General features: G+C 36.5%; 1 protein-coding gene across 1 annotated transcript in view; it reads left to right on the top strand.

Moving 5' to 3' along the window:
* Positions 1-25,358, top strand: part of UGGT2 (UDP-glucose glycoprotein glucosyltransferase 2) — a 159,004-nt gene that overhangs the window by 3,175 nt on the left and 130,471 nt on the right. The window contains exons 2-6 of the mRNA XM_015557528.1: positions 2,410-2,500; positions 14,524-14,654; positions 15,127-15,239; positions 18,953-19,127; positions 22,599-22,695. Coding sequence (XP_015413014.1) covers positions 2,410-2,500; positions 14,524-14,654; positions 15,127-15,239; positions 18,953-19,127; positions 22,599-22,695 — 607 coding nt within the window. The remainder of the gene's footprint in view (positions 1-2,409; positions 2,501-14,523; positions 14,655-15,126; positions 15,240-18,952; positions 19,128-22,598; positions 22,696-25,358) is intronic.

A 25,358-nucleotide genomic window follows, 5' to 3' on the forward strand; every position in this document is an offset into this window, starting at 1 on the left:
CCTCTGCGAGTACCTCAGAGAGAAAGCTGCCCTTGAGACCCTACCGATGCCAGACAGTCCCGCTTCTCCCGTTTGAGTCTGGGTCTCTAGAGACTTTCCCCGATCTGGAGCTCAGAGTCTGAGACTCCCTCCCGATTGAAACAGACAACCACGCCCTCAGCCGCCAGCCCACTCCGCGCGCACTCCGCACCTTAGTATTTCACTTCCGCACTGCGCCTCCTCTGAGTCTCGGCATGCCTCTCTCTTTCCTTCCAGTTGTAGAACTTCCCCTCAGCCAGCCTTCCTGTGGTTCTGGGTGATGTCTGTTCCGTCCTTTAGTTGTATTTTTGAAGTGGTTGTGCTAGGCAGCAATCCCCGGTGTTTACCTATGCCGCCATCTTGGTTTTCTCCCTTTTCTAGAAGTTTTATGGTTTCATGTTTTATGTTCAAGTCTTTAATCCATTTGAGTCAATTTCTGTGTATGGGGTAAAACAGTGATCCAGTTTCATTCTTTTGTGAGTGGCTGTTCAGTTGTCCCAACATCACTAATTGAAGAGACTGTTCTTTTCCCTTTGGTTGGCTCCTTTGTCATAAGTTAGCTTACCATACAAGGGTTGGCAAAAGTAGGTTTATAGTTGTAATATAAATAATATAATAATTAATAATAATATAAGAATAAACTCTGTTTAGCATACTCACAACTGTAAATCCACTTTTGCCTACCCCTGTATATGCCTGGGCTTATTTCTTGGCTCTCAGTTCTGGTCCATTGATCTGTTTGTTTTTTTTATGCCAGTATCATACTGTTTTGATTATTATAACTTTGTAATATAGTTTGAAATTAGGCAGCATGATTTCTCTAGCTTTGTTCTTCTTTCTCAAGATTACTTTGGTTATTCTCTTTTTAAAACTTTGACCAAAGATAATATCTTTCGGAAGGTGAGGAGCTGATTTAGAGGGCTCTCAAGGATATTTACTTCTCTGAGATTAATGATGAGTTACTGGCATTTTGCTCCTAAAAGTAATTCCTGAATAGTTCCAAAAGTGCTTAGAGCAGTGATATATATTGAGTAAATGAGTGTAAGTGAATATTTTCTTAAGGTAATCACTTTGAAGGTTCATGCTTAGATGTACAAATTCTGGCATATGGAGGAAGTCTTTTATCTATTATTGCACAGTATGAGCATGCCTGCAGTTGTTTGGTCAAGTCAATTAGGTATTAAGTGTTGCTCCTCACTTTACTTACGATTTTGTAGCATCCCTGCCCTTTTCAGGTATATTCTGTTTAGTGTTCCAGTTGTTTCCTCTGCTTTTATCTTCTTTTTTTTTTAATGCCATTGTGAGTTGGACGCCATTAATAACAAGAATTGTTTTGAAGTTACTTAATGCTTTAAACTTCTATGCTTCATGTTGACCGGTGTCACCCCAATCAATTTAATAAATATATAAAATAAAACAGAATTTTATATGCTTGCCATGTTTATGTTGATGGATTAATCAGTTTTATCGACCTCCTTTTCTCCATTTAGTGACCATCTCAGATTCACAAGAATTAGTTCCTCTGCATGTGTGTTTGATGCCCTAAATACTTTCCATTTATATTACATGCTAGTTTAAGTTTACTAAGGGAGGCGTGGAGAGAGAGAGAGGGAGGGAGGACTACTAACAAAGAATCTTTACCATCTGTTTGGTGACTGTTTCCTTTCTAGTTTAAATAGTTAAATCTATTTGTTTCAGGTTTTTTGTGCTTTGTTCTAAATAGGAGTGAATAGCCTTTCACTTATTTCATTATTTCCAAAAGGTTTTATTGGCTTTGGCCTTTTTTTTTTTTTTTTTTTTACCTACCGTCTGGATAAAAATGGAAGTTTCTTTAGGCTTCAAGGCCAAATACCCAATGCAATACATCAACTTCCTATTAATTTTTATGAATATATTATCTGTTTTAAATAATAAAAAATTGTCTGCACAAATAAGTAGCTAATTGAAAATTATACATGATTTTAAAAGTGTTCATAAAACCAGTTTTTGTGCAAAACAGGCAGTTTTTTGTTTTTTTTACTTTTTTTAAAAAAAATACTTTTTTCATTACTTTAAAATTATACTTCTTAGTACTATTTCACATGGGGAAACAAAATAAATAATCCATAATTTAGTTGTAGCTAATAATGAGGAAAAACCAAAAATAATTTTTTATGCAGTCTGTTCTGGTCATGAGTATGTACCTGTAGTTGAGAATGATATCTCAGGTAAGAATCATCAATTTGCTCTCTTTCTGCATTATGATAAATAGAAATCAGCAACTTGACATTAATTGTGTTTGTTTGTTTTGTTTGTTTGTTTTTACCATAAGTTATAATTTGGTTCTAAAGTATAGTTAGTAGTATCTAAACCACTTTTTTATTTTCATTTATTAACTGTTTACTTTTATTTTTTAATAGTGAATTTATGGCAGAAGAAAGTAATGAAAAATTTTGGCAGTTTTTGGACACCGTAAAAGAATTAGCAATTTATAAGCAAAGAGGTATGTCATGTGCATATTTTAACTAGTAAGATTTGTATTTATGTGCACACTTTGGATATATTTAATGATAAAGGTTAAGTATAAATGCTTAATGGGATTAATAAATCTGAATATTAAGTTTGAAAGATGTTTTAATGAAAACTGTTTTAAGCATCCATTTCCAAAAATATAAACCTTTAATTCTTTAATATAAGAAAGCTCAGCCCTGGCCAGATAGATCAGCTGGTTAGAGCATTATCCTATATACCAAAAGGTTGTAGGTTCGATTTCTGATCAGGGCACATCTTAGGTTTAGGGTTCGATCACCGGTTGGGCATGTACAAGAGCAACTGATCGATGTTTCTCTCACACATCGATATCTCTCTCTCTCCCTCCCTCCCTTTTCCCCTTCCTCCCTTCCTCTCTCTCTTTCTCTAAAAACCAATTAAAAAAAAATCCTCAGGCAAGGATTTAAAAAAATATATAATTAGCAATGTTTGCATAATTTATTATAATCAAGAAGAAACAAATTTTTTAATTGTTTTGCTTTTTACGTAGATTTATTTGAAATAGTATTAGTTTTGCATATAGTAATATTGATTTTTTTTTGCCAAAATACTCAAACTTTTCAAGAGATTTTCAATACTTACCATCAAAAATCAGGGAACTAGTATGCTTTCATTTCACTGTCTAGAAAATGGAGTTAGGCATTTCTACTTTTTAAATATATATGAGATTATATATCTATTTATATATACTTGTATCTTTAGAATGAACAAGTGTTTACTAATGTGTTTCTTAGGGAAGGTCAGTAGATTTAATAAACTGAATTTAGGTTTTAGCAGCAGAGGCTAAAAGGTTGCTTATAAAGAATGGTTATTTTCCTGTCTCTACAAAGAATATAATGATATTAACTTGGAATCACTCAGGAGGGAATTCTTTAGCCTTTTAGACTTAGAGAAAGCATCTTACTACAGTAATTAGTTTATTATTTTATTCCTGAATAAATGTAAGGTAAAGAACAGTTTAAAATGTTTTAAGTGTTCATTTATTGGAGACTATTTAGCTCATGTGATGGTGAAGTTCAACAATTTTATGATTTCATGAGCTAGGTTTCAAAAATAGAGCAGACATGCCTTTGATGATATCTTAAAATGAACTCTTTCCAAAAACAAGTAATTTGCACTCTCAAAAAATGTTTACTTCAATTCATTATTTAATAATCATTTGAGTCAAGAGAAGCTAGGTATTGCTTTAGATACAGGGAATATAAAAATGAATAAATGCGACATGTTATTTGCACCGCCATAATACAATGCAGAAGACAGCAAAACAGCTAGGTATTCTATGAGGTGATAAGAGCTTTAGGAGGGATATATGATAATGTATAAAAAAAAGGTACTTAGTCAATATTTCTGAGACACCCGGACAGCCTTTCCAATGGTGAATGCAGGAATTGAATTTGGGTGATAGGATTTAGCCTGGTGGTGAAGAAGGGAGAAAAGTGGCAGGAGTGGAATGCACAGAGGAACTGTGACCACTTAGAAGTCTATTTTCAAATGATTGGGAAATTGTTGACTTTGTATTTGTTCTGGTAATTTTAGTTTTGCGAATTGAGGTAAAGAGAAAAAGGCTAAAATAATATGACAAGTTTTCATGATAGTTAAAAAATCTACCACTTCCAGACACTCATTTAAAATTCACAGTATATCTATCCCAAACCTATTGTTCTCACTACATACTTTATGCCTTATTCAGCACCATTTTTCATTAAAGAAGCTATCTTGAAAATTATTCTTGTAAATATTGAACTATTATTTCAAGTTGCTTAGATATATCAGCATATTTTATAGCTAAATGAAATGAAATACCTGGACAATCTGGTGGGAGATCATTAAAAAGTTGGCATACAGCCCTAGCCGATTTGGCTCAGTGGATAGAGCGTCAGCCTGCGGACTCAAGGGTCCCGGGTTCGATTCCGGTCAAGGGCACGTATCTTGGTTGCGGGCACATCCCCAGTGGGGAGTGTGCAGGAGGCAGCTGATCGATGTTTCTCTCTCATCGATGTTTCTAACTCTCTATCCCTCTCCCTTCCTCTCTGTAAAAAATCAATAAAGTATAGTTAAAAAAAAAAAAGTTGGCATACAAGCTCAGGAATACCGAAGTTCTACTTCCAGCTTATGTTGTAGGAGGCATGTATATGCGAGGGTTGAATTTAAAATGAATTCTATTAAATAAGAATTACACTGAAAATATGACTCTGTTGAGCTTATTTATAATGGTGAGAGTGAAATGGGTATGTTGCATTATTTCTACGTTGTTGGGTGTGGGAAAGAATGGAGTATGTGAGGAATGAAGTATGTTAACAACTATCAGGTTTTACCAGATTTGTCTTCAAGATGTTATTCTAGAGGAAATATTTCAAATCCTTGATGACTTGTAATTTTTTAGGTTGTTGAATCTTCATGAGACCCTCTAAATACTCTTTACTGAAGAATAATTCTGATAATCTCCTTGATTAAACAAGTTGTAAATACTGAACATTTTAACACTTTGAGTGTAGGTGCTAGTTTCATGCCATTTAATGAGAACACTTTACATTATGTGCCAGTAAATTAAGACTTTTTAATCATTGACTTGCCTGTTTTTAAAAACATTTCACATAGTTCTGCCACAGAGTTTTATATTTATGCCTGAAGATTAAAGTGGCATCAGTTAGCTAACCTATGTAGTTTTGTATGGTGAGTTGGGAATGTCAGTGAAGGTTTACTTGACTCCAAAGTCCTTATTTATTTTTATTTCTTCATGTGTTCAGCATATAAGGTTCTCATTCTCAAAGTCCTTGAATATTTTAATAGTGTCTACACTAAAGTTGCTTTTATATTTTAATGGAAAAGATTTTATGATACTATTTTGTTATGATATTCCTAACTCAGTTACTTGTAACTGAGAATCAGGTTTTGGATAAGACGATGATTCCAGTTTGGATGTATTACATTTGAAATGCCTGTGGAATATCCAAGTGAAAATATCCAGTAAGCTGATATATGAGTAAGCAATCTAGTCTACTTTAGCTAATAAAAAATTAGAAAAAAAAAACTAGGCTAAAGTGTAGATTTGGGGAGTTGTCAATATCAAGAGAGTAATTGAAGTTATAGAGAGAAGGTATAGAATGAGAAAAAATATGTCCCCAGGGCAGAACCCTGAATAACACCGATGTTGAACCAGAGGACGATGTTAAACCAGAGAACAAACACCCAATAGAGTCTAAGGCAGCGGTTCTCAACCTGTGGGTCGTGACCCCTTTGGGGGTCGAATGACCCTTTCACAGGGGTTGCCTAAGACCATCGGAAAACACATATATAATTACATACTGTTTTTGTGATTCATCACTATGCTTTAATTATGTTTAACTTGTAACAATGAAAATACATCCTGCATATCAGATATTTACATTACAATTCATAACAGTAGCAACATTACAGTTATGAAGTAGCAACGAAAATACTTTTATGGTTGGGGGTCACTACAACATGAGGAACTGTATTAAAGGGTCGTGGCATTAGGAAGGTTGAGAACCACTGGTCTAAGGAATACCCGTGGGAATAGGTGAAAACTTAGAAAATGTGATGTCATGAAAGCCAGGAGAATATTAGATGGTAAATGATAGATGTTATCAAATGCTATAGACGGATCAAGTAATATGCATATTAAGCTTTAACAACAGAAAAGTTTTGGTGATGTTGGTGAGAGCAATTTCACTGTTATAATAATCAAAACTACAGTAGGTTGCCCAGCCAGTGTGGTTCAGTGGTTGAGCATTGACCTATGAACCAGGTGGTCACTGTTCAATTCCTGGTCAGGGCACATGCCCCAGGGTTGCAGGCTCCATCCCCAGTTGGGGGCATGCAGGAGGCAGCCAATCAATGATTCTCTCTCATCATTGATGTTTCTATATCTTGTCCTTTCCCTTCCTCTCTGAAATCAATAAAAATATATTGTTTAAAATAAACTACAGTAGATTGAGGAATGAGTAGGGGTGAGTATGTAGAAATAGGTATTGTTCAGTCTTTCAAGATCAAGTATGAAGTGAATAAGATGAATCAGAAGTTGACTGTGAGGCTGCTGCTTTTTCTTTTCTTTTTTTTTAAGATTAGTGTGATGTATGTGTATTGCCATTTGGCCAAATTCGGGTAAAAGGTGAAGTTGTGGATAAAGGAAGGCTATTGAAAGGGTAAAATTATTAAGAGGTTTGTTGGTGAGCAAGGATTTAGTTATTTTAAAACATCAGCTGAAATAGTCCAATGCATCTATCTCTTGATTGGGATGAACTTGTAAATTAAGCCTAAATTAGTGTTTATTTTTTCTAAACAGCTGAGTCCTATATCTATCACTATATTAGAGACAACCTTACTAGTGACCTTGACAGAATTTGATGTCTGTTTTCAGGCACTACTTACATTTATTTTTGTTGACTCTTCTCTGTTTTCATGGGTGACTAAAACCCTTTTGACTGATGTAGTTTTATTTAAGTTATATTATTCATTAATTTTAGCTATTTTCTTGTTGGTTCTATAGCTATTATGTCTTTGTAAAGATCATTTCAGTTTTTTAATTTTCAAGTACAGTTTATAATCAGTATTTTATATTAGTTTCAGGTGTACAGTATAGTCATTAAACAGTCATATACTTTTCAAAGTATTCCCCCAATATGTTCAGTACACACCTGGCATGCCTGAGCATCTTCCTCTTCCCCAGGCATCTTTTCCTTGACTTCTCTTTCTTCTGAGCTCTAAGGGTCTTTTTTTGCCTCTGTAACTTGTTTCCTGAGCCCATTTCGTCTATGGCTCACTTCTTCTACTTCTGTGACTTTCTAAATAAGTTTTTTAAATTGAATTTATTGGGGTGACATTGGTTAATAAAATTATATAGGTTTCAGTTATACAGTTCTATAATACATCATCTGTATATTATATTATGTATTCACCACCCCAAGTCAAGTCTCCTTCCATCTCCATTTTTATCCCCTGTACCCTCTTATACCTCCCCTTAACCCCTTTTCCCTTTGGTAATCACAACATTGTTGTCTTTGTTTATGAGGATTTGGGTTTTTATTTTTGCCTAATCCCTTCACCTTTTTCTCCCAGCCATGAACCCCCTCTTCCCTCTTGTTATCTGTGGTGTGTCCTCTGTGTCCCTACCTGTTACTGGTGAGCTCTTGGGGTGCTGAGAGAATAAGAATTTCATGAGGCTCCCACGGGAGGATGAGGTATATAGAAAGCTCTATTGATGATGTAACATTAAGAGGGTTTCCCTCCGGAGGTCCCATCTCCATTTCGCCATGGAAGAAGTCCTGCTGTGTCTTCAACAGAGCTAATATCAAAGCCATTGCCCAGAGCCGTTGCTCCCTATTAAAGGACAGTCCAATCCCCATCTAGCTAGCATAGCTTGTCTTCCCAGCTGCAGTCCATTGCATGTGCTTCTAGAGCAGTGGTTCTCAATCTTGGCTGCACATTAGAATCACCTGGGAATCTTTTTAAAATCCTGATTTCTGGGCCTCATCCTCCGGAAATTGTTTCTTTGTTATGGGGTGGGGCCACAACATTAGTAACAAAGAAACAGAATTTCCGGAGGATGAGGCCCAGAAATCAGGATTTTAAAAAGATTCCCATTTGATTGTAATGTGCAGCCAAGGTTGAGAATCACTGCTCTAGAGCCACATGGCAGGCTAGCGTGGGTCATGGAGCAAATAAGTGCAAGGAAGCAGGAGCAAAGCAGGAGGAGCAAGAGAGTGAGAACTCTTTGTCTCGGGGTTATAACTAGGAGCTTAACACTTAACACATTAGGATTTCTCATGCTTGCAGTGGCTCTGCCCTTCTAGCCAATAAGCTTTGTTTCCCGGGCTAAGACAGGCAAGCACCTTCCCTATGTTACCCCGACTTCACTGTGCATGTGCCCATCTTCCCTTTGTTTGATCCCTTTCCCCAGTGATGTGCAAGGAATGGACCTGTGGCTCCCTGGGGAATGTGAAGTTGCAGCTCCTGGTGAAGACCATGCTTACAATGGTCTTTGCTTTCTTCCTCTTACTACTATTTAATAACTAGCTAGTTATACTGTAACACTCTGTTGTCAGTGTGTTCTCTATGAGTCTGTTTCTATTCTGTTTGTTAGTTTATTTTGTTCATTAGGTTTCACATATGAGTGAGCTTTTGCTTGTAAAAATTAATTAATAAAATAAAATTACTGGATTAGCAATGTATTATTGCCTACAATGAAGAGACCTATTCATTTCTTAAATATTAATTCTAGAAATGTATTGACTGCCTGTTTTATATGCTAGGAGTAAAAAAGGTACAATTGAAAGTCTAGAAAATATTTGTTTTCATAGTTTATAGCTTAATGGGAAGAACAGCATTAAACATAATTATACAATTAATTTTCAATTACACTTTTGAGATTTGAACCAGAGATAGTGTAGAGTCAGCATGTCAAACTAGCGGCCGGCAGGCCAAGGCATGGGGCCCGCTGACCGCGAGTTTGACATGCTTGATGTAGAGTTCTGTCAGAGTATGTAATAGAATCTAGACTTGGAAAACTCTTCCAAAGCAAATGACGTTTTTTAAAAAAAAAAACTTTATTATTGAAAGTATTACAGGTGTCCCCTTTGCATTTTTTTTCCATTGACCCCCTCCACCTGGCACTCGCCCCTCCCAGGCCTTCACCACATAATTGTCTGTGTCCATGGGCTATGCATATATGCATAAAAGTTCTCCTGTTAATCTCTCCCCCATCCCCACTCCCGCCTTTCCTCTGAAATTCATCAGTCTGTTCCATGGTTCTTTGTCTCTGTGTTTATTTTGTTCATCAGTTTATTTTTGTTCATTAATTTCAATACGAGTGAGAACATGTGGTAATCTTTCCCTGGCTTATTTTGCTTAGCATAATGCTCTCCAAGTCCATCCATGCTGTTGCAAATGGTAAGAGTTCCTTCTTTACAGCTGCATAGTATTCCATTGTGTAAATGTACCACATCTTTTTTATCCACTCATCTGATGGGCACTTTTCAAATCTTAGCTATTGTAAATTGCGCTATTGAACATAGGGCTTCATATATTTAAACTAAGGTTTGCTGAATAGGAGATAGCCAAACATGCACTCTCTACCCTCCAGCATTTCATGCCAAAGGGATAATATGTGAAGCCCCTGAGTTGTTAACCTCCACTTTCTTTAGTTATTGTCTTAGTACCATACAAGTAGTAGTGAAATAGCTAGTGTTCCCCTCACCACCATCTGATTTTGTTCACAAATATTCTTAGTCTCTATCTTTGTATTCTTAAGTATATGTTAGCTTCTACTACTTGATTTGTTGGCTTCAGTGATATCCTTTTATTCCCAGTTAATATTTATAGAAATAACTGAGCTTACTTTACTTTCCCCTTAGTTTTCCCTTTGTTGCATTTTTGTTGGTGGTACATTGTTCTACATTGCCAGAGCATACAACATTTACATAGTCTTCTGTAAATCTTAACTCCTAATTAGGCTTATTTTGAAGTTATTTCTTAATTATATACAATTTGCTTTCTAGTTGATGCCTCATAAATAACTCCTGTGGTCCAGCCAGAGTGGCTCAGTGGTTGGGCGTTGACCTATGAACCAGGAGGTCATGGTTCAATTCCCAATCAGGGCACATGTCCAAGTTGCAGGATTGATCCCCAGTGTGGAGTGTGCAGAATAATGATTCTTTCTCATCATTGATGTTTCTCTCTCTCTCTCCCTCTCCTCTGAAATCAATAAAAATATATTTAAAAAAAATAACTCCTGGGAATAATGGCATTGAGCTATTCACATACATAACTGTGTATGTGTGAATTTTATACTTCAGATTTTTTTAAAAAATATTTTTTATTATTGATAGTATTACAGATATCTCCCATTTCTACCCCCTTTACTTCCCTCCTCCCAATCCCTACCCATCCCCCCAGGTCTTCACCACCCTATTGCCTGTGTCCATGGGCTATGCATAAAAGTATGTAAGTTCTTTGGTTTATCTCTTCTTGTCCCCCCAACCCCACATCAAGCTATGTTCCATGCCTCCATGCTTTAGGTCTCACTTTGTTGGTCAATTCATTTTGTTCATTAGATTCCATAAATAAATGAGATTGTATGCTATTTGTCTTTCTCAGATTGCCTTATTTCACTTAGCATAATATTTTCCAGGTCTCTCCATGCTGTCCCAATGGGTAAATAAATATACTAGTACTTTAGATTTTTAACTTTAGAGTTTTACCAAAAAGGTTGCATGCTGACCATTGAGTCTTTATTCTAAGATATGTAGTTTCATTACTCCTTTTAATTCTGGAGAGTTTTCTGTTTCCTGCTCTTTTTCTATCTCTATTTATTTTTCTTCACATTTCCCCTTTTTCTCTGTTTTTTTTTTTTTACTGTCTTCCATGACATCTTATTACTCTTGTGTTGCTTCTAATTTAGCCTCTATTTTCTAGTATTTTTTCTTGTTCTTTCTTCAGTTCTTTCAGAACAATTTTTATAGCTTCCTGTTTTAGTCATCTCATTTCTGAACTTTTTCTCAAAAACTATAAAGAGGCCAAGATTTTTACCCTACTTACCCTACTTAGCTTCCCACAGTTTCAAGCATCAGACAGTTATGAGACATGAGACTCCTGGATCAGAGTTGAAAGACTTTATAACTTACCAAGAGAAATCTCCTGAGTATGCTGTAGATGCTTTTTATCAGCCAGGATCCATTGCAATAATTCCGAGATTTTTTACTGTCATCTTAGAAAGGATCTAAGATTGGTATGTTAGACTGTAGGATTTGTTGAATCATAAGGTGGTTGTAATTCTAAGTTTTGTACATCATTCCTCATCTGCCTAGCAATCTAAAGTTTTAATGATTTTGAATCCTTCTGACTACAGTGTTCACAAATTTCCTTCCTTTCTCACTCAGTGTAACAATGCATCTCTATTGTTTGAAGAACCTTCTCTAACCCAAGACAGGTCTTTGTACTTGTTGTCACAGTAGTGTGTACTTGAAACTGACAGAACAATTGGTAAAGAAGTCCACTTGCATGGAGGAGAGTTAACAACTAAGACATCATTTGAGCAAATGCCTTTGAATCTGCTGCCTAGTTCTTGGCCTGTAACCTCCTCCTTATTTTCATTTCACTAATAGGCAACAAATTGGAGGACCATTTACTTCCTGATGGCCATACAATTTTGTCAACATGTCCACTATCAGTTTACAAGGATTTCCCTCAAATTCTGTTAATTGGCCCATAGGATGGATCTTTTCTCCTCTAAAATCCATGTCTCTTAACATTCCATCTTTGATGTCAAATCTGTCAAGTGGTATAAAGGATCTGAGTTTTACCTTACTTGCAAGCTAACAGATTAGTTTCATGGATGCTGACAGAAGACATAAGACTCCTGGATCAGAGACAAAAGACTACTATTCAAAGCAAAATCAGTAACCAGTGTCCATACATTTGTGCTGATTCTCTGAGCTCCAGTTCTCATGGGGCAACATAGAAGGCCAGACACCTGCATCCTGAATGGGTTGTGGGAAGAAGAGGAACCGAGAATCAAGAGTTCAGCACCTTTTGAACAAGTAATAAACATAGCAACAAATAATCCAATCTTTTGCTTTACCTAAAGCAGTGGTTCTTAACCTGTAGGTCGCGACCCCTTTGGCGGTCGAATGACCCTTTCACAGGGGTCACTTAAGACCATCCTGCATATCAGATATTTACATTACAATTCATAACAGTAGCAACATTACAGTTATGAAGTAGCAACAGAAGTAATTTTATGGTTGGGTCACAACATGAGGAACTGTATTTAAAAGGCCAGAAGGTTGAGAACCACTGACTAAAGTATATTCTTCCAGTCAGCATCCTCATCCTCTTCTCAGATGTAGAGTGTCTGTGCTATATTCTCTTTTGTCCTCCCTTTTCACATCCTATAGGTAGCTGCTCTGGATCTACCCCAACTCTGCTTTTTTGTATGAGAAGTTTCCATGAGTTGGTAACCCAGTGCCAAGGAGTTCAGGAGAGAAAAAATGACCAAGGAGTGTCCATGGGCAAACCTATACATATCTGTACCAGCTTGACTCTAGAGCTGCTCTCTTGTTACCTTACCATCTCTTGCTGGCAGTGGAACGGTACTGCAGTTTTCTGACACAATGGCAATACTGCAGACGATGATTATACCCAGGGCAGTGTAGAGAAAAGGGTGAAAATCGATAGTATTATTCCTGCTATTCCTATTAGTGCCACCAGGCTCTCTTCAACTCTAGGCTGCCATTCTCTTCTGCCCTCTCCTATTCAGATGATCTCTATCATCCCAGGAGTGTCCAAGAGTTTTTTAATTAAATTGTAGGATTCATCCTTCTTCTTTTTGCCTTTGAAATCTTTGGAGTGAGTTTAAAAGAGAGAATCAGTGTATCAAGTTAGTTTGTTCCAGACAAGAAGACATTTCTCTTATTCTTTAAGGTCTGGTTCAAGTTCAGTCTCCTACAGTGTTCTGGACACACTAATTACACTGTTGTGTGTACTAAATATCAGCTGAATCTATTCATACATGTAATTTAAGATCTACTAACAGTCATATTCTTTAATTTTTTGTGCTATTCTTAGAATTGGTCTGATACACTAGCATCTCCCAAATAGATTTTTAAAAATTCATCTTTATTATTGAAAGTATTATAGATGTCCCTTTTTTCCCCACATTGACTCCCTCCACCTTGTACCTGTCCCCCCCCCCAGGCCTTTGCCACACTATTATCTGTGTCCATGGGCTATGCATATATGCATATAAGTTATTTGATTAATCTCTTCCCACCCCCACCTCTCCCTGCATTCCCTTTGAGATTCATCAGTCTGTTCCATCAGTCTGCTTCTGTGTCTCTGGATCTATTTTGTTTATCAGTTTATTTTGTTGATTAGATCCCACATATGAGTGAGATCATGTGATACTTGTCTTTCTCTGTGTGGCTGACATCACTTAGCATAATACTCAATGGCAAGTTTATTTTCACCTGGACTTATATTGATTTATTGGACTTTACTGGAAGATTCATATGAAGTTCATACTCAAATAGAGATTATTTTCTCTAACACCATCCATAACCAAACTTAAGATATGATTAATCCAAAGCATGGAGGCATGGAAGAAACTGACTTATCTCCATGTAGGGGTGGAGAGATAAGAGATAAACCAAAAAACTTACATACTTACTAGAGGCCTGGTGCATGAATTTGTGCACGGGTGGGGTCCGGCTGGCCAGCCCCAATGGAGGCCCATTGGTCTGGGCCAGTGGGGGAGGGGCTGCGGTTGGTTGGCTGGCTGGCCCCACCCCCGATCCGGGTGTTGGGAGCTGATTGGAGACTGGATCAGGCTGGTTGGCTGCCACAGTGCACGTCATAGCCACTGGTCGTTCTGGTTGTTCTGATCATTCTGCTATTCCGTTTGCTGGACTTTAATATGTGTGTGTGTGTGTGTGTGTGTGTATACATATATATACATACATATATATAGAGAGAGGGGGGGGAGATAGGGAGATAGATAGATAGATATAGATATGCATAGCCCATGGACATGGGCAATATGGTTGTGAAGACCTGAGGGGTTGAGAAGGTGCTGGACAGAAGGAGGGGAGCAATGGAAGACATCTATAATATTATCAACAATAAAAAATATTTAAAAAGATAGGATTAACTGATGAACAAAAATAGATCCAGAGACAAGATTCAGGGAAGGGAGGAGGGGTTAGAGATCAACCAAAGGGCTTGTATGCATGCATATTAGCATAACCAATGGACACAGACACTGGGGTGGTGGGGGCCTGCCCTTGGGGTGGGAGTGGCTGGGGGGGTGTTAATAGAGGGAAAAGGAGACATATGTAATACTTTAAACAATAAAAAAAGATATGATTATTTGATATTAATTTAGCATTACAGTGAGAGAGATGTGCCAATGTGCTGAATACAAAAATATTAACATTCTTTTCTTTTGCATTGTTTTTATAGAGTCAGGTTATTCTTATTACAACTTAATCCTGAAGAAAGCTGGACAATTCTTAGACAATTTACATATCAATCTCTTAAAGTTTGCTTTCTCTATAAGAGCATACTCTCCAGCTATTCAGATGTTTCAACAGGTATGTAAAAATTCCCAAGCTATCTATGACAAAGAAGCATGCTAACAATGTACATGAATCTATCTTAGGGTTAATATCTTCCATTCAAATGGATCTACACACTTATCATATCTGGTTCCATAGCTTATTATTGATTTTATTATTATTGTTATCATTAACTATAATATAATTGATATATAATTTTATAGTTATTTGGGATAAGGTTATTATGAGGACAAGTCACCATTAAAATGAACTATATAGAAAATTTTAATTTGATGAAACTTTCCAACTACTTTGAAGCACATATTTCTACTATAAAGTTGATTTTGTTAAAATATTTAATTCTGCCTGCATATAGATATTTCTTACTTTAATTAGAGCAATGACTTAATAGTAGTTGATGAGTTATTATAATCAAAGTAATGTGAGTTTTTAAAATCATATTGTAATTATGAATTACTGTAGCTAAATATAATCTTTGAAATCTTAGATTGCAGCTGATGAGCCACCACCAGATGGTTGTGATGCATTTGTGGTTATCCATAAGAAACACACCTGTAAAATTAATGAGATTAAAAAGCTGCTGAAGAAGGCTACTTCAAGGTAAATTAATGAAAGCCTTTAGTGAAAGAAGTGCTTTATGAAAAGAGTTGAGGGTCAAAATAGCCAAAATTTCTTATAATACAAAATTTTAATATTCTAAGATATTATAAAGAATATGCTATGTATTGAAAAACTGAATATATATGGGCTGGGAGTCTGAGTCCTTTTCTAAAATATATAACTACTTTCAGTATTTTGTCTTAATTAGCTTTTGACTTTAGAGTATAAATTATACCAGAATGCCATAAAATATAGGTATGTTTTATATAAACAATAAACATATGGAACCTATGGATTTATATGGACTATATCTCTTTAAATATAAACTGAATGTGTACCTTAGAAACAGAAAATCCTATATAATAAAAGACTAATATGCAAATCCACCAAATGGCAGAATGACCAGTGGAACAACTAGTTGCTATGAGGCACACTGACCACCAGGGAGCAGATGCTCAATGCAGGAACTGCCCCCAGCCTGCAGGCCCCAGGCCAGCCAAGGCAGGTGCCAGCAGAGACCGCCCCCTCCCCACCCCCTATTGCCCTGCAGATTGACCCTGATCACCGGCCAGGCTTAGGGACCCTACCATGCATGAATTTTGTGCATTGGGTCTCTAGTTAATAATAAAAACAATTACATAGACATTTTTTTTAAATATGTTATTCAAAACTTTTTTTAAATTTCTTCCAAGTATTTCATACAAATGACTATGGGAAGTAGCATGTGTAGCATTCTTGTGGGTCCATTTTCACCCCCATAGAATGTAAGGACCACAGGGAACTGATGCAAACAAACTCATGCTGCTTGTGTGCCATGAGTAGTAAAGCTCTTTGTTTCTGAACTAGAAGTCTCAGGTCTTTTGCCCGGTATCCATGAAACAATAAAAGGCAAACTTGTTAGCTTGTAAATTAGAATGAAATCAATTCCTTAGCCTGACAGAAGCCATATATAGTATTAGATTCATACCTTTTTTCCCGTGAATCTTAGGCAATACATTTCTAATATTTTTGCCACTGCTAATTTGTATTATTCCCTTTATAATCTTAGTGAATTTAATAAATGAAAATTTATATTTTTAAATGTAATCTCTTCAGATTTAATGACTATTTTTGCTCAACCAGTGTGGCTCAGTTGGGTGGACATCATCCTGTGCACCAGGAGGTAGCCAGTTCGATTCCTGGTTGTGGCACATGCCCAGGTTGTGAGCTCGATCCTCAGTGCTCAGTGAGGGCGTGCAGGAGGCAGCCAGTTGATCTTTCTCATCAATGTTTCTGACTCTCTCTCTCTCTAAAAAAATCAATAAAAACATTTTTTTAAAAAAAGACTATTTTCCCTCTTACCCAGTAATTCTCTGTAGCTGTAGATTAATTTTTTTTAACCTGTGATCTATCCAAGCAGTTTCTGAATTATTCATAGAAACAGGCTTTGGAAGGTATGTGTATATGTGTATAGGAAGGCACTTTTCTGTAATGATTCGTGAACAGTTGGTAGATGAACTAATTTTTTCTTTTATATTCAAGATTAATTTACTAGCATTGTTTTATTAGCAGCCTTTCCAGTTACCAATAGTAAATTATTTGAAAACATTCTTTCGTACTAATTTCAAAATGTAAGATACCCTATATAGATTACTAAATGTGCCCTGGCCAGGTAGCTCAGTTAGTTAGAGTGTCACCCTGATAGGCTGAGGTTGTGGGTTTGACCCCTGGTCAGGGCATATATAAGAAGCAACCAATAAATGCATAACTAAGTGAAACAACAAATCAATGTCTGTCTGTCTCTCTCTCCCCATCTCCCTTCCTCCCCCTTTCTCTCTAAAACCAATAATTTTTTTAAAAAAAATTACTAAATGTACTTCTACAGTACTGATTTGATAAAAATCAAAATTTTAATGATAAGCCATTTAACTTTGCCTCATTTGAGTTCAAACTTATCAGTTGAAATTAATGAGAAAGATTTTGTTTGTTTGTTAGTTAATCCTCACCTGAGGACATTTTTCAATTGATTTTTAGGGAGAGTGGAAGAGAAAGGGAAAGACAGAGAGAAAAATTGATGTGCGCGAAACACATCGATTGATTGCTTCCTGCACAAGCCTTGACCAGGGCCTGGGCAGGGGAGGAGTCTTCAGCGAAGGTACATGCCCTTGACCAGAATCGAACCTGGAACCCTTTGGTCCACAGGCCAGTGCTCTATCCATTGAGCCAAACCAGCTAGGGCAAGAGAAAGATTTTAATAATTTCATCTAGTTTAAAATTCTTTTTCACTTTTTTTTTAAATCTGAGGACATGTTTTTATTGATTTTAGAGAGAAAAGAAGGAAGAGGGAGAGGGAGGGAGAAACATTGATGTGGGAGAGAAACATCGATCAGTTGCCTCTCATACGCTACCCTACCGGGGAATGAACCCACAACTTGGGCATGTGCCCTGACTGGGAATCAAACCTGCAATCTTGGCGTATCAGGACGACACTAACCAACTGAGCCACACCAGCCAGGGCTCTTTTTCACTTCTTAAATTTTTTAAATATATGATATTATTGATTTTTTCTTTTTTTAGAGAGAGAAGAAGGGAAAGGGGGAGAGAGACAGACAGACAGACAGACGTTGATGTGAGGTGGAAAACATCGATTGGCTGCCTCCTGCATGCATCCCGACTAGGGATCGAGCTCCCAACCTGGGCATGTGCCCTGACTGGGAATCAAACCTGTGACCTTTCAGAACGTGGGGACAATGCTCAACCAACTGAGTCACACTGGCCAGGGCTCTTTTTCACTTTTTTAATGTTTCTTTGATTACACTTGAGGATTTAATGAATTGTTACTTATATGTTTGTGTGAAAAATAATACAATAATTAATAATACAAGAATCAACCCTGTTTCAAGTACTTACAACTGTAAACCTACTTTTATCCCACCCTATATTAAGTACTAATAATCTTTGTATGATATAGTGCTTTTGTTTTGTTTTTTAAGTAGTTGAAAATGAAATATAAGCTATAATAATAAAAATTATATCTTAATTGAAGAAAATACAAATTTTATTTAATTGAAAACTATGTTGCTATTATATGTTAGTGATTAAAGAATGTGAACCTTGTTGGAAAAGAAAATACTCATATTCAATTTTGGGTTAACCAAATTTCTTTTTTTTCTGTGACTTAGAAGTTATGTGCATGAAGTGCCACAGGAAATTTAAATTCTTTTCCTGTGATAATATATGTGTGCAAATATATATTTTCCTATCTATAATAATAAAAGCATAATATGCTAATTAGACCAGATGACCTTCCCGACGAAGCCGGTGCCGAGAGAAGCCCGGGTCCCAGGTGTCAGAGGGAAGCCAGTGTTGGCAGCCACGTGAAAGAAGGCCTACTCTTGCACGAATTTCATGCATCGGGCCTCTAGTAAATTATAAAGCAGAGGTCCTCAAACTTTTTCAACAGGGGGCCAGTTCACTGTCCCTCAGACATTCCACACATGCGCACTGCGGGCCCGGGACGAGTTGGCTGCTAAGCAGGACAGGCAGCAGCGGCAAAAACACCCAGCGGGCTGGATAAATGTTTTTGGTGGGCCGCATGTGGCCCGCGGGCCGTAGTTTGAGGACGCCTGTTATAAAGTGTCATAATATATTTCTCATATGCTCTTTACTTGCAGTTCTTTTAAAAGTTTGTGTGGTTTTTTTTGCTTTTTTGTGTTTTTTTTTCTCTATTTCAGGCCCAGACCTTATCTTTTTGAAGGGGATCATAAATTTCCTACAAATAAAGAGAACTTACCAGTGATTATTCTCTATGCAGAAATGGGTACCAGGTCATTTAGTAAATTTCACACAGTATTGTCTGAAAAAGCTCAAAATGGAGAAATTCTGTATGTTCTTCGTCATTATGTTCAGGTACATGTTTGTTTTATTTAAGATTATTTTGGGTATAAAAATACATTTCATGATCTTACTAGATTTTACATAATAATTCCCATTAGGAATGTAATTTAAAGATTTTTAAAACTAACACAACTATCATACTAGTGCAATACCCTCACTGTCCATTCATGTTGTCCCAAATGGCAAGATTTCATTCTTTTTTAAGGCTGAATAATATTCCATTTTATACACACACTACATTTTCTTTATACATTCATCCATTGATGGATAAATAGATTGTTCACATATTTCGCTATTTTAAGTAATGCTGCAATAAACATGGGGTTGCATAGTATATCTTTCCTAGCTAGTGCTTTCACTTCCTTGTGACATATACTCACAAGTAGAATTGCTGGAGTATATGAGAGTTCTATTTAGCTCTATTTTTAATTGTTTGAGGAGCCATTATACTCTTTTCTATACTGCCAACAGCAATTTCTATTCCCAACAGTGCACAAGGGTTCCCTTTGCTCCACATCCTCACCAAAACTTATCTCTTTTTTTAATAACAACCATTCGAACAGCTATTGTGATATCTCATTGTAGTTTTGATTTACGTTTTCCTAATAACTAGTGATATTGAGCATTTTTTCATGTACCTGTTGGCTATTTGCGTGTTTCCTTTAGAAAAATTTTTATTTAGGTCCTTTGTCTGAATTGGACTGGGGTTTTTATTTGGTTGTTTTGCTATTGAGTTGCATGAGTTCCTTATATATTTTGGATATTAACCTCTTATCAGATATGTGATTTGCAAATATTTGTCCCTATTGCATAGGTTGCCTTATTTTTAGTTTCCTTTGCTTTGCAAAGGATTTTTAGTTTGATGTGGTTCCCCTTGTGTACTTTTGCTTTTATTGCCTTTATTTTTTTGTGTCAAATCCAAGTAATTGCCAGTTATAAGGGAAACAAATCTGGGAATGCAATGTACAGCATGGTGACTATAGTTAACAATAATATATTGTATGTTGGAAAGTTCCTAAGAGAGTAGATCTTAAAAGTTCTCATCACAATAAAAAAAACTGTATGTGGGGTATGGATGTTAACTAAACTTAATGTGGTGATCATTTCATAATATACATATATATATATCAAAACATTATGTTGTATAACTTACTCAGATAGTGTTATATGTCAATTATATCAGGATAGGAATGAAATTAGGAGATTGAAAAAGATAAACATATTTATCTTTTTAAAACAATGTCTCCCAAGTGATTCTAATACGGCCCCAGAAGGCATACTCATCTATTGAGAATCAGTGTCCCTAGTTATTCTTTGGAGAATATGACTATTAAGTATACTTCTGCAAAATCATACTGGCTACTTTATCATACTGGAACTCTCTGGGCACTTTGTAACATCAAATTATAGCCTTCTATTTAATTAGAGACATATTGTGCAATCAAAATAGTTACATTGTCAATCTAATCAACATGTAATTTTAATAAAAATAGACCTATGATACTTTCTGAACAGATACATTTTTGTGGGGAAAGAAGAAATAGAAGAATACAGATTTTTTTTTCACCAGTTGATTTAGCCTATGAGCATTTTTGCTTTGCAAATCTGAATTTATTAAACTACAATTCAAATTTTATATTAATACATTTTCATATGGAGAGAGTAAATATGGATTTAATAAACATTTATCTTTATAACTGAGGAACTAATAATACTCCAGAACTGATCATGGAAATTGGTTATGTGCAATTACATTTCTTTTATGAACTATAACAAAATATGTGAACTTAGAGCTTTGGTTCACTTAGCTACCTACTGATTGTCTTTGTGAGTGGACAGTCACAATGTATTTTTAAATTGAGCTGTGTAAAATTGAAAAGACTTTAAAAGATTTTCAACTTTGTCAGATTACTATAATTATAAATAACCTAGTTTTCTCATGCTATCTTTCATTATAGCATATGCCTGAAAAATTAGCAAATAAAATTTTAGTGTGGGCAGCAGTATTAGATACTTGTCTGCATATCTGAAACTAATTCTTACATCATCGTATTTTTAAATAGAAAAGTCCAGGAATAGTCACTCTGGTAATATATTTAGTATTTTTAAAACTGGGGAAGAAGTTTAGAGGGGAAAGAAGAGAATGAAAAGAATAGTAGTATGTTCTTAAGATTCTCCTTCCCTCTGATTTCTGCCTCTTCCTCTGTCATGTTTAGGGTTGCAAATTACCCCTATGCAAACCTGAATTAAGCAAAGACAGAGCATTTTCAAGGAACTTTGCTGAGTGCTAGGTTAAACTGGTTTCCTAACCTTTGAAAGAATATGCCAAATAATAATGATTGTAGCACAACTGATAAGAATTTCAGTCCGGAAGCTATAAAGAAACTTAAACATCTTCAACAATATTATATATATTCATTCAACTTGCTTACCTTTGGACAAAAGATGGTGACTTCTCTTCCTTGATAAAGTACATTTAATATTTGTCCTTTATTGGAAGGGGGATATGAGATACCAAAATTCTGATTATAAATTCTTCAGATAACTCAGTTTTAGGCAATTGTTACCCTTTATGGCAAGAATAGATATAAAATTGTGGCATTTGGTATATTTTAGTCATTGAGAAACAATGGGGAAAAGTTTAATCAGGCTGTTCAAGCACTGAGTTTTTTTTGTCTCCTTTGTCTCTACTTTCCAATATTTGCTTTTGGCAACATTCTAGTTCAGCGGTTCTCAACCTGTGGGTAGCGACCCCTTTGGGGGTTGAACGACCCTTTCACAGGGGTCGCCTAAGACCATCGGAAAAACACATATATAATTACATATTGTTTTTGTGATTCATCACTATGCTTTAATTATGTTCTATTTGTAACAATAAAAATACATCCTGCAGATCAGATAATTACATTACGATTCATAACAGTAGCAAAATTACAGTTATGAAGTAGCAACGAAAATAATTTTATGGTTGGGGGTCACCACAACATGAGGAACTGTATTAAAGGGTCGTGGCATTAGGAAGGTTGAGAACCACTGCTCTAGTTGTTCTACATCTAGAAAACTAGCAGATGAATGCCATTTGCTGATTTAGCAAATCTTGTGTGGTTCCCAAAAGCAGGACAGTTTTGTTGAAACTTGATTGTATTAGATCCTTGTTAATTAACTCATGGGGGAGATGGGAAAGGTACCAGGGTAAAGTAAGAAAATATAAGATATATTTTCATCATAAAAGAGAAATTAAAACAGTAGAGTCATGACAAAGTTTTTAGAAAGTAAAGAAGTTGTCATCAACCAAAATTTTGTTCCTTGATAGACTGGCTAGAGAGAGTGTAAATATCCCCCAAGTAATTTTACAGAGATTTAAATACTTTTTTATTAGTTATTTACCCTAATATCCTAATACACAGTTATACTGAAATGAAAAAAAGATATTTGAGTAATTATTTTCTCTCTCTCTTTTTTTTAATCAATGTGTTTGAATAGAAACCAACGTCACGGAAAATGTACTTATCTGGATATGGTGTGGAGTTAGCAATTAAGAGTACAGAATACAAAACACTGGATGATACTCAAGTTAAAAGTAAGTTTTCTCTCAGTATTTGAGTAGAATGAAAATTTGGAGGCTTATATCGTTTTGTTTTTAAAAAATTTTCATAACTAAAATTCTACTCATGCTAAAAGAGGCTGTTGACGGGGTAGACATATTTTTTTGAGTTTGAAGTTTTGCTTATACCCAATGGCTTACCAACCATTTCTATTTTTATTTTTTAAATATATTTTTATTGATTTTTTACAGAAAGGAAGGGAGAGATATAGAGAGTTAGAAACATCGATAAGAAAGAAACATCGATCGGCTGCCTCCTGCACACCTCCCACTGGGGATGTGCCCGCAACCAAGGTACATGCCCTTGACTGGAATTGAACCCGGGACCCTTGAGTCTACAGGCCAACGCTCTATCCACTGTGCCAAACCATTTAGGGCTTACCAACCATTTTTAGAAAATATTTCAAAATGAGAATATAAGGTACACTGAGGCATTAGACAGAAATGCTTATGGCTCCAGGTGACTGGCCCAGGAGCTCTGCCTGGCCTGATGTGCCCAGCCACCCACCAGGGTAAGGGTGAGGGGTCTAAGAGATCAAAGGTGATCAATAGCTCAATAAATCTGAAACTCATTGGTAATTCATTTGCCTTAGGAGTGTTTGTCTGAAGTATCCTATCCAATAAAGAGAAACATGGTAATTAGCCATATGTCCGCTACCCTTCCATTTGGCTAATTAGGGCAATATGCAAATTAACTGCCAGCCAAGATGGCGGCCGGCAGCCAGGAAGCTTGAAGCGAACATGAGGCTTGCTTGCTTCAGTGACGGAGGACTCCAACGTTCCCGCCTGCCACTGCAGGCCTCTGATCTGCAACTCAAAGCAACTATGTAACAAATACAGAAGAAGAAAAGGAGCTGCACCTAGGGATTTGGCCTGCCCTCTGCCACCCAGGAGCAGGGCTAAGCCAGCAGGGCATTATCTTCTGAGGGGTCTCAATAAGCTGTTATAAAGTTTTAAAAGTTGATGAGAGATGTGATGAAAGTTATGGGTTACACAGAAAAACATGACCCCATGACCTACTAAAAATTACAAGTAATAAAAAGTTCAATCTGGTAAACACCACTCACGCCTACCTGGTGATTCACTGAGAACCTACTCATGCAACTTGAGTACCATCAGAGGCGGATCTAGGGTACCCTGGGCCTTTTGTTGACCAGTCCCTGGGCTTGGTGCTGGTGGAATCCAGCCTTGGTGTGAAGTTTGGTCATTTTCATGCACACCAAGGCCCAGCAGAGGCAACCACAAACTGTGGATGGCTTTGTAACTTCAAACAGGATGCCCAGGGCCACTCACAGGCAACGTCTGGCATTGACCTACACCAGCTCCCTACCAAGAGGCCCAGGAACAGATATACCCAGTGACTTCAGACAAATCTGAACAGGCTCTGGTTGGCTCCATAAGTGGCATGTCTAAAGGGAGATCTCAGGAGGCATCAGACCACACTGAGGCAAAATCTGCTTTGTGTGATCAACACCTACACAGCAGCTCATACACTGTGGTTGGAGTCAATCCTCAAAATCAGACAGCCTGAGGGTCCTTCTCACACATGAACAGACCAACAGCAATCAAGATTCAATTACAACAGAAGGCTCACATACCCTGCACAAGGGACATTCCTGGAGCACCCAGCTCATGTGATCAAGGCAAGTGCGCCATTGGTCCTACAGGACACCTACTACTTAAAGCCACCCTACAGAGACATAGCAGATTGACTTAATACATAGGGACAAACACAAAGAGGCAACAAAAATGGGAGACAAAGAAACATGCCCCAAATGAAAGAGCTGGAGAAATCTCCACAAAAAACTATATGATTTGGAGGCAAGCAATTTACCAGATATGGAATTCCAAAAAATGGTTATAGGTATGCTCAAAGAATTTAGTGGGAACTTAACAGCATGAAAAAGAGCATAGAAACCATAAAAAAGAACCAGTTAGAAATGAAGAATACAATATCTGAAATGAAGAATACACTAGAAGAAATAAATAGTAGGTTACATGAAGCAGAGGATCAAATCAGCAATTTGGAAGACAAGGAGAAACAAACACCCAATCAGAGCAAGAATAAAGGGAAAAGAATTTTTAGAAATGAGGATAGTTTAAGGGACCTTTGGTACAACATGAAGCGTAACATTTGCATCATAGAGATACCAGAAGAAGAAGAAAAAGAACAAGGGATCAAAAACCTATTTGAAGAAATAATGGCTGAAAACTTCTCTAAACTGGTGAAGGAAAAAGACACAAGTCCAGGAGGCACTGGGAGTCCCAAACAAGGTAGACCCAAAGAGGCCCACCCCAAGACACATAATAATTAAAATGGCAAAAATTAAAGACAAAGAATCTGAAAACCAGCATGGAAGGACCTGATGTAAGTGAAATAAGCCAGCCAGAAAATAAACAGTACTATATGATTTCACTTATATGTAGAATCTAATGAATCAAAGAAACTAACAAATAAAATAGTAACAGACTCATAGATAACAGACAGTAGGCTGACAGATGTCAGAGGGGAGGGGTTTGGGGTTGGGTGAAAAAGGTGAAAGGATTAAGCAAAAATCTTATGTGTGGAATCTATGAACAAATACTAGTGAACAAAATAGAAATAGAACCATGGATGCATGGAACAGACTGAGAGCTGT

The sequence above is a fragment of the Myotis davidii genome, unplaced genomic scaffold, assembly GCF_000327345.1.
Source record: "Myotis davidii unplaced genomic scaffold, ASM32734v1 scaffold133, whole genome shotgun sequence".
Classification (NCBI taxonomy): domain Eukaryota; kingdom Metazoa; phylum Chordata; class Mammalia; order Chiroptera; family Vespertilionidae; genus Myotis; species Myotis davidii.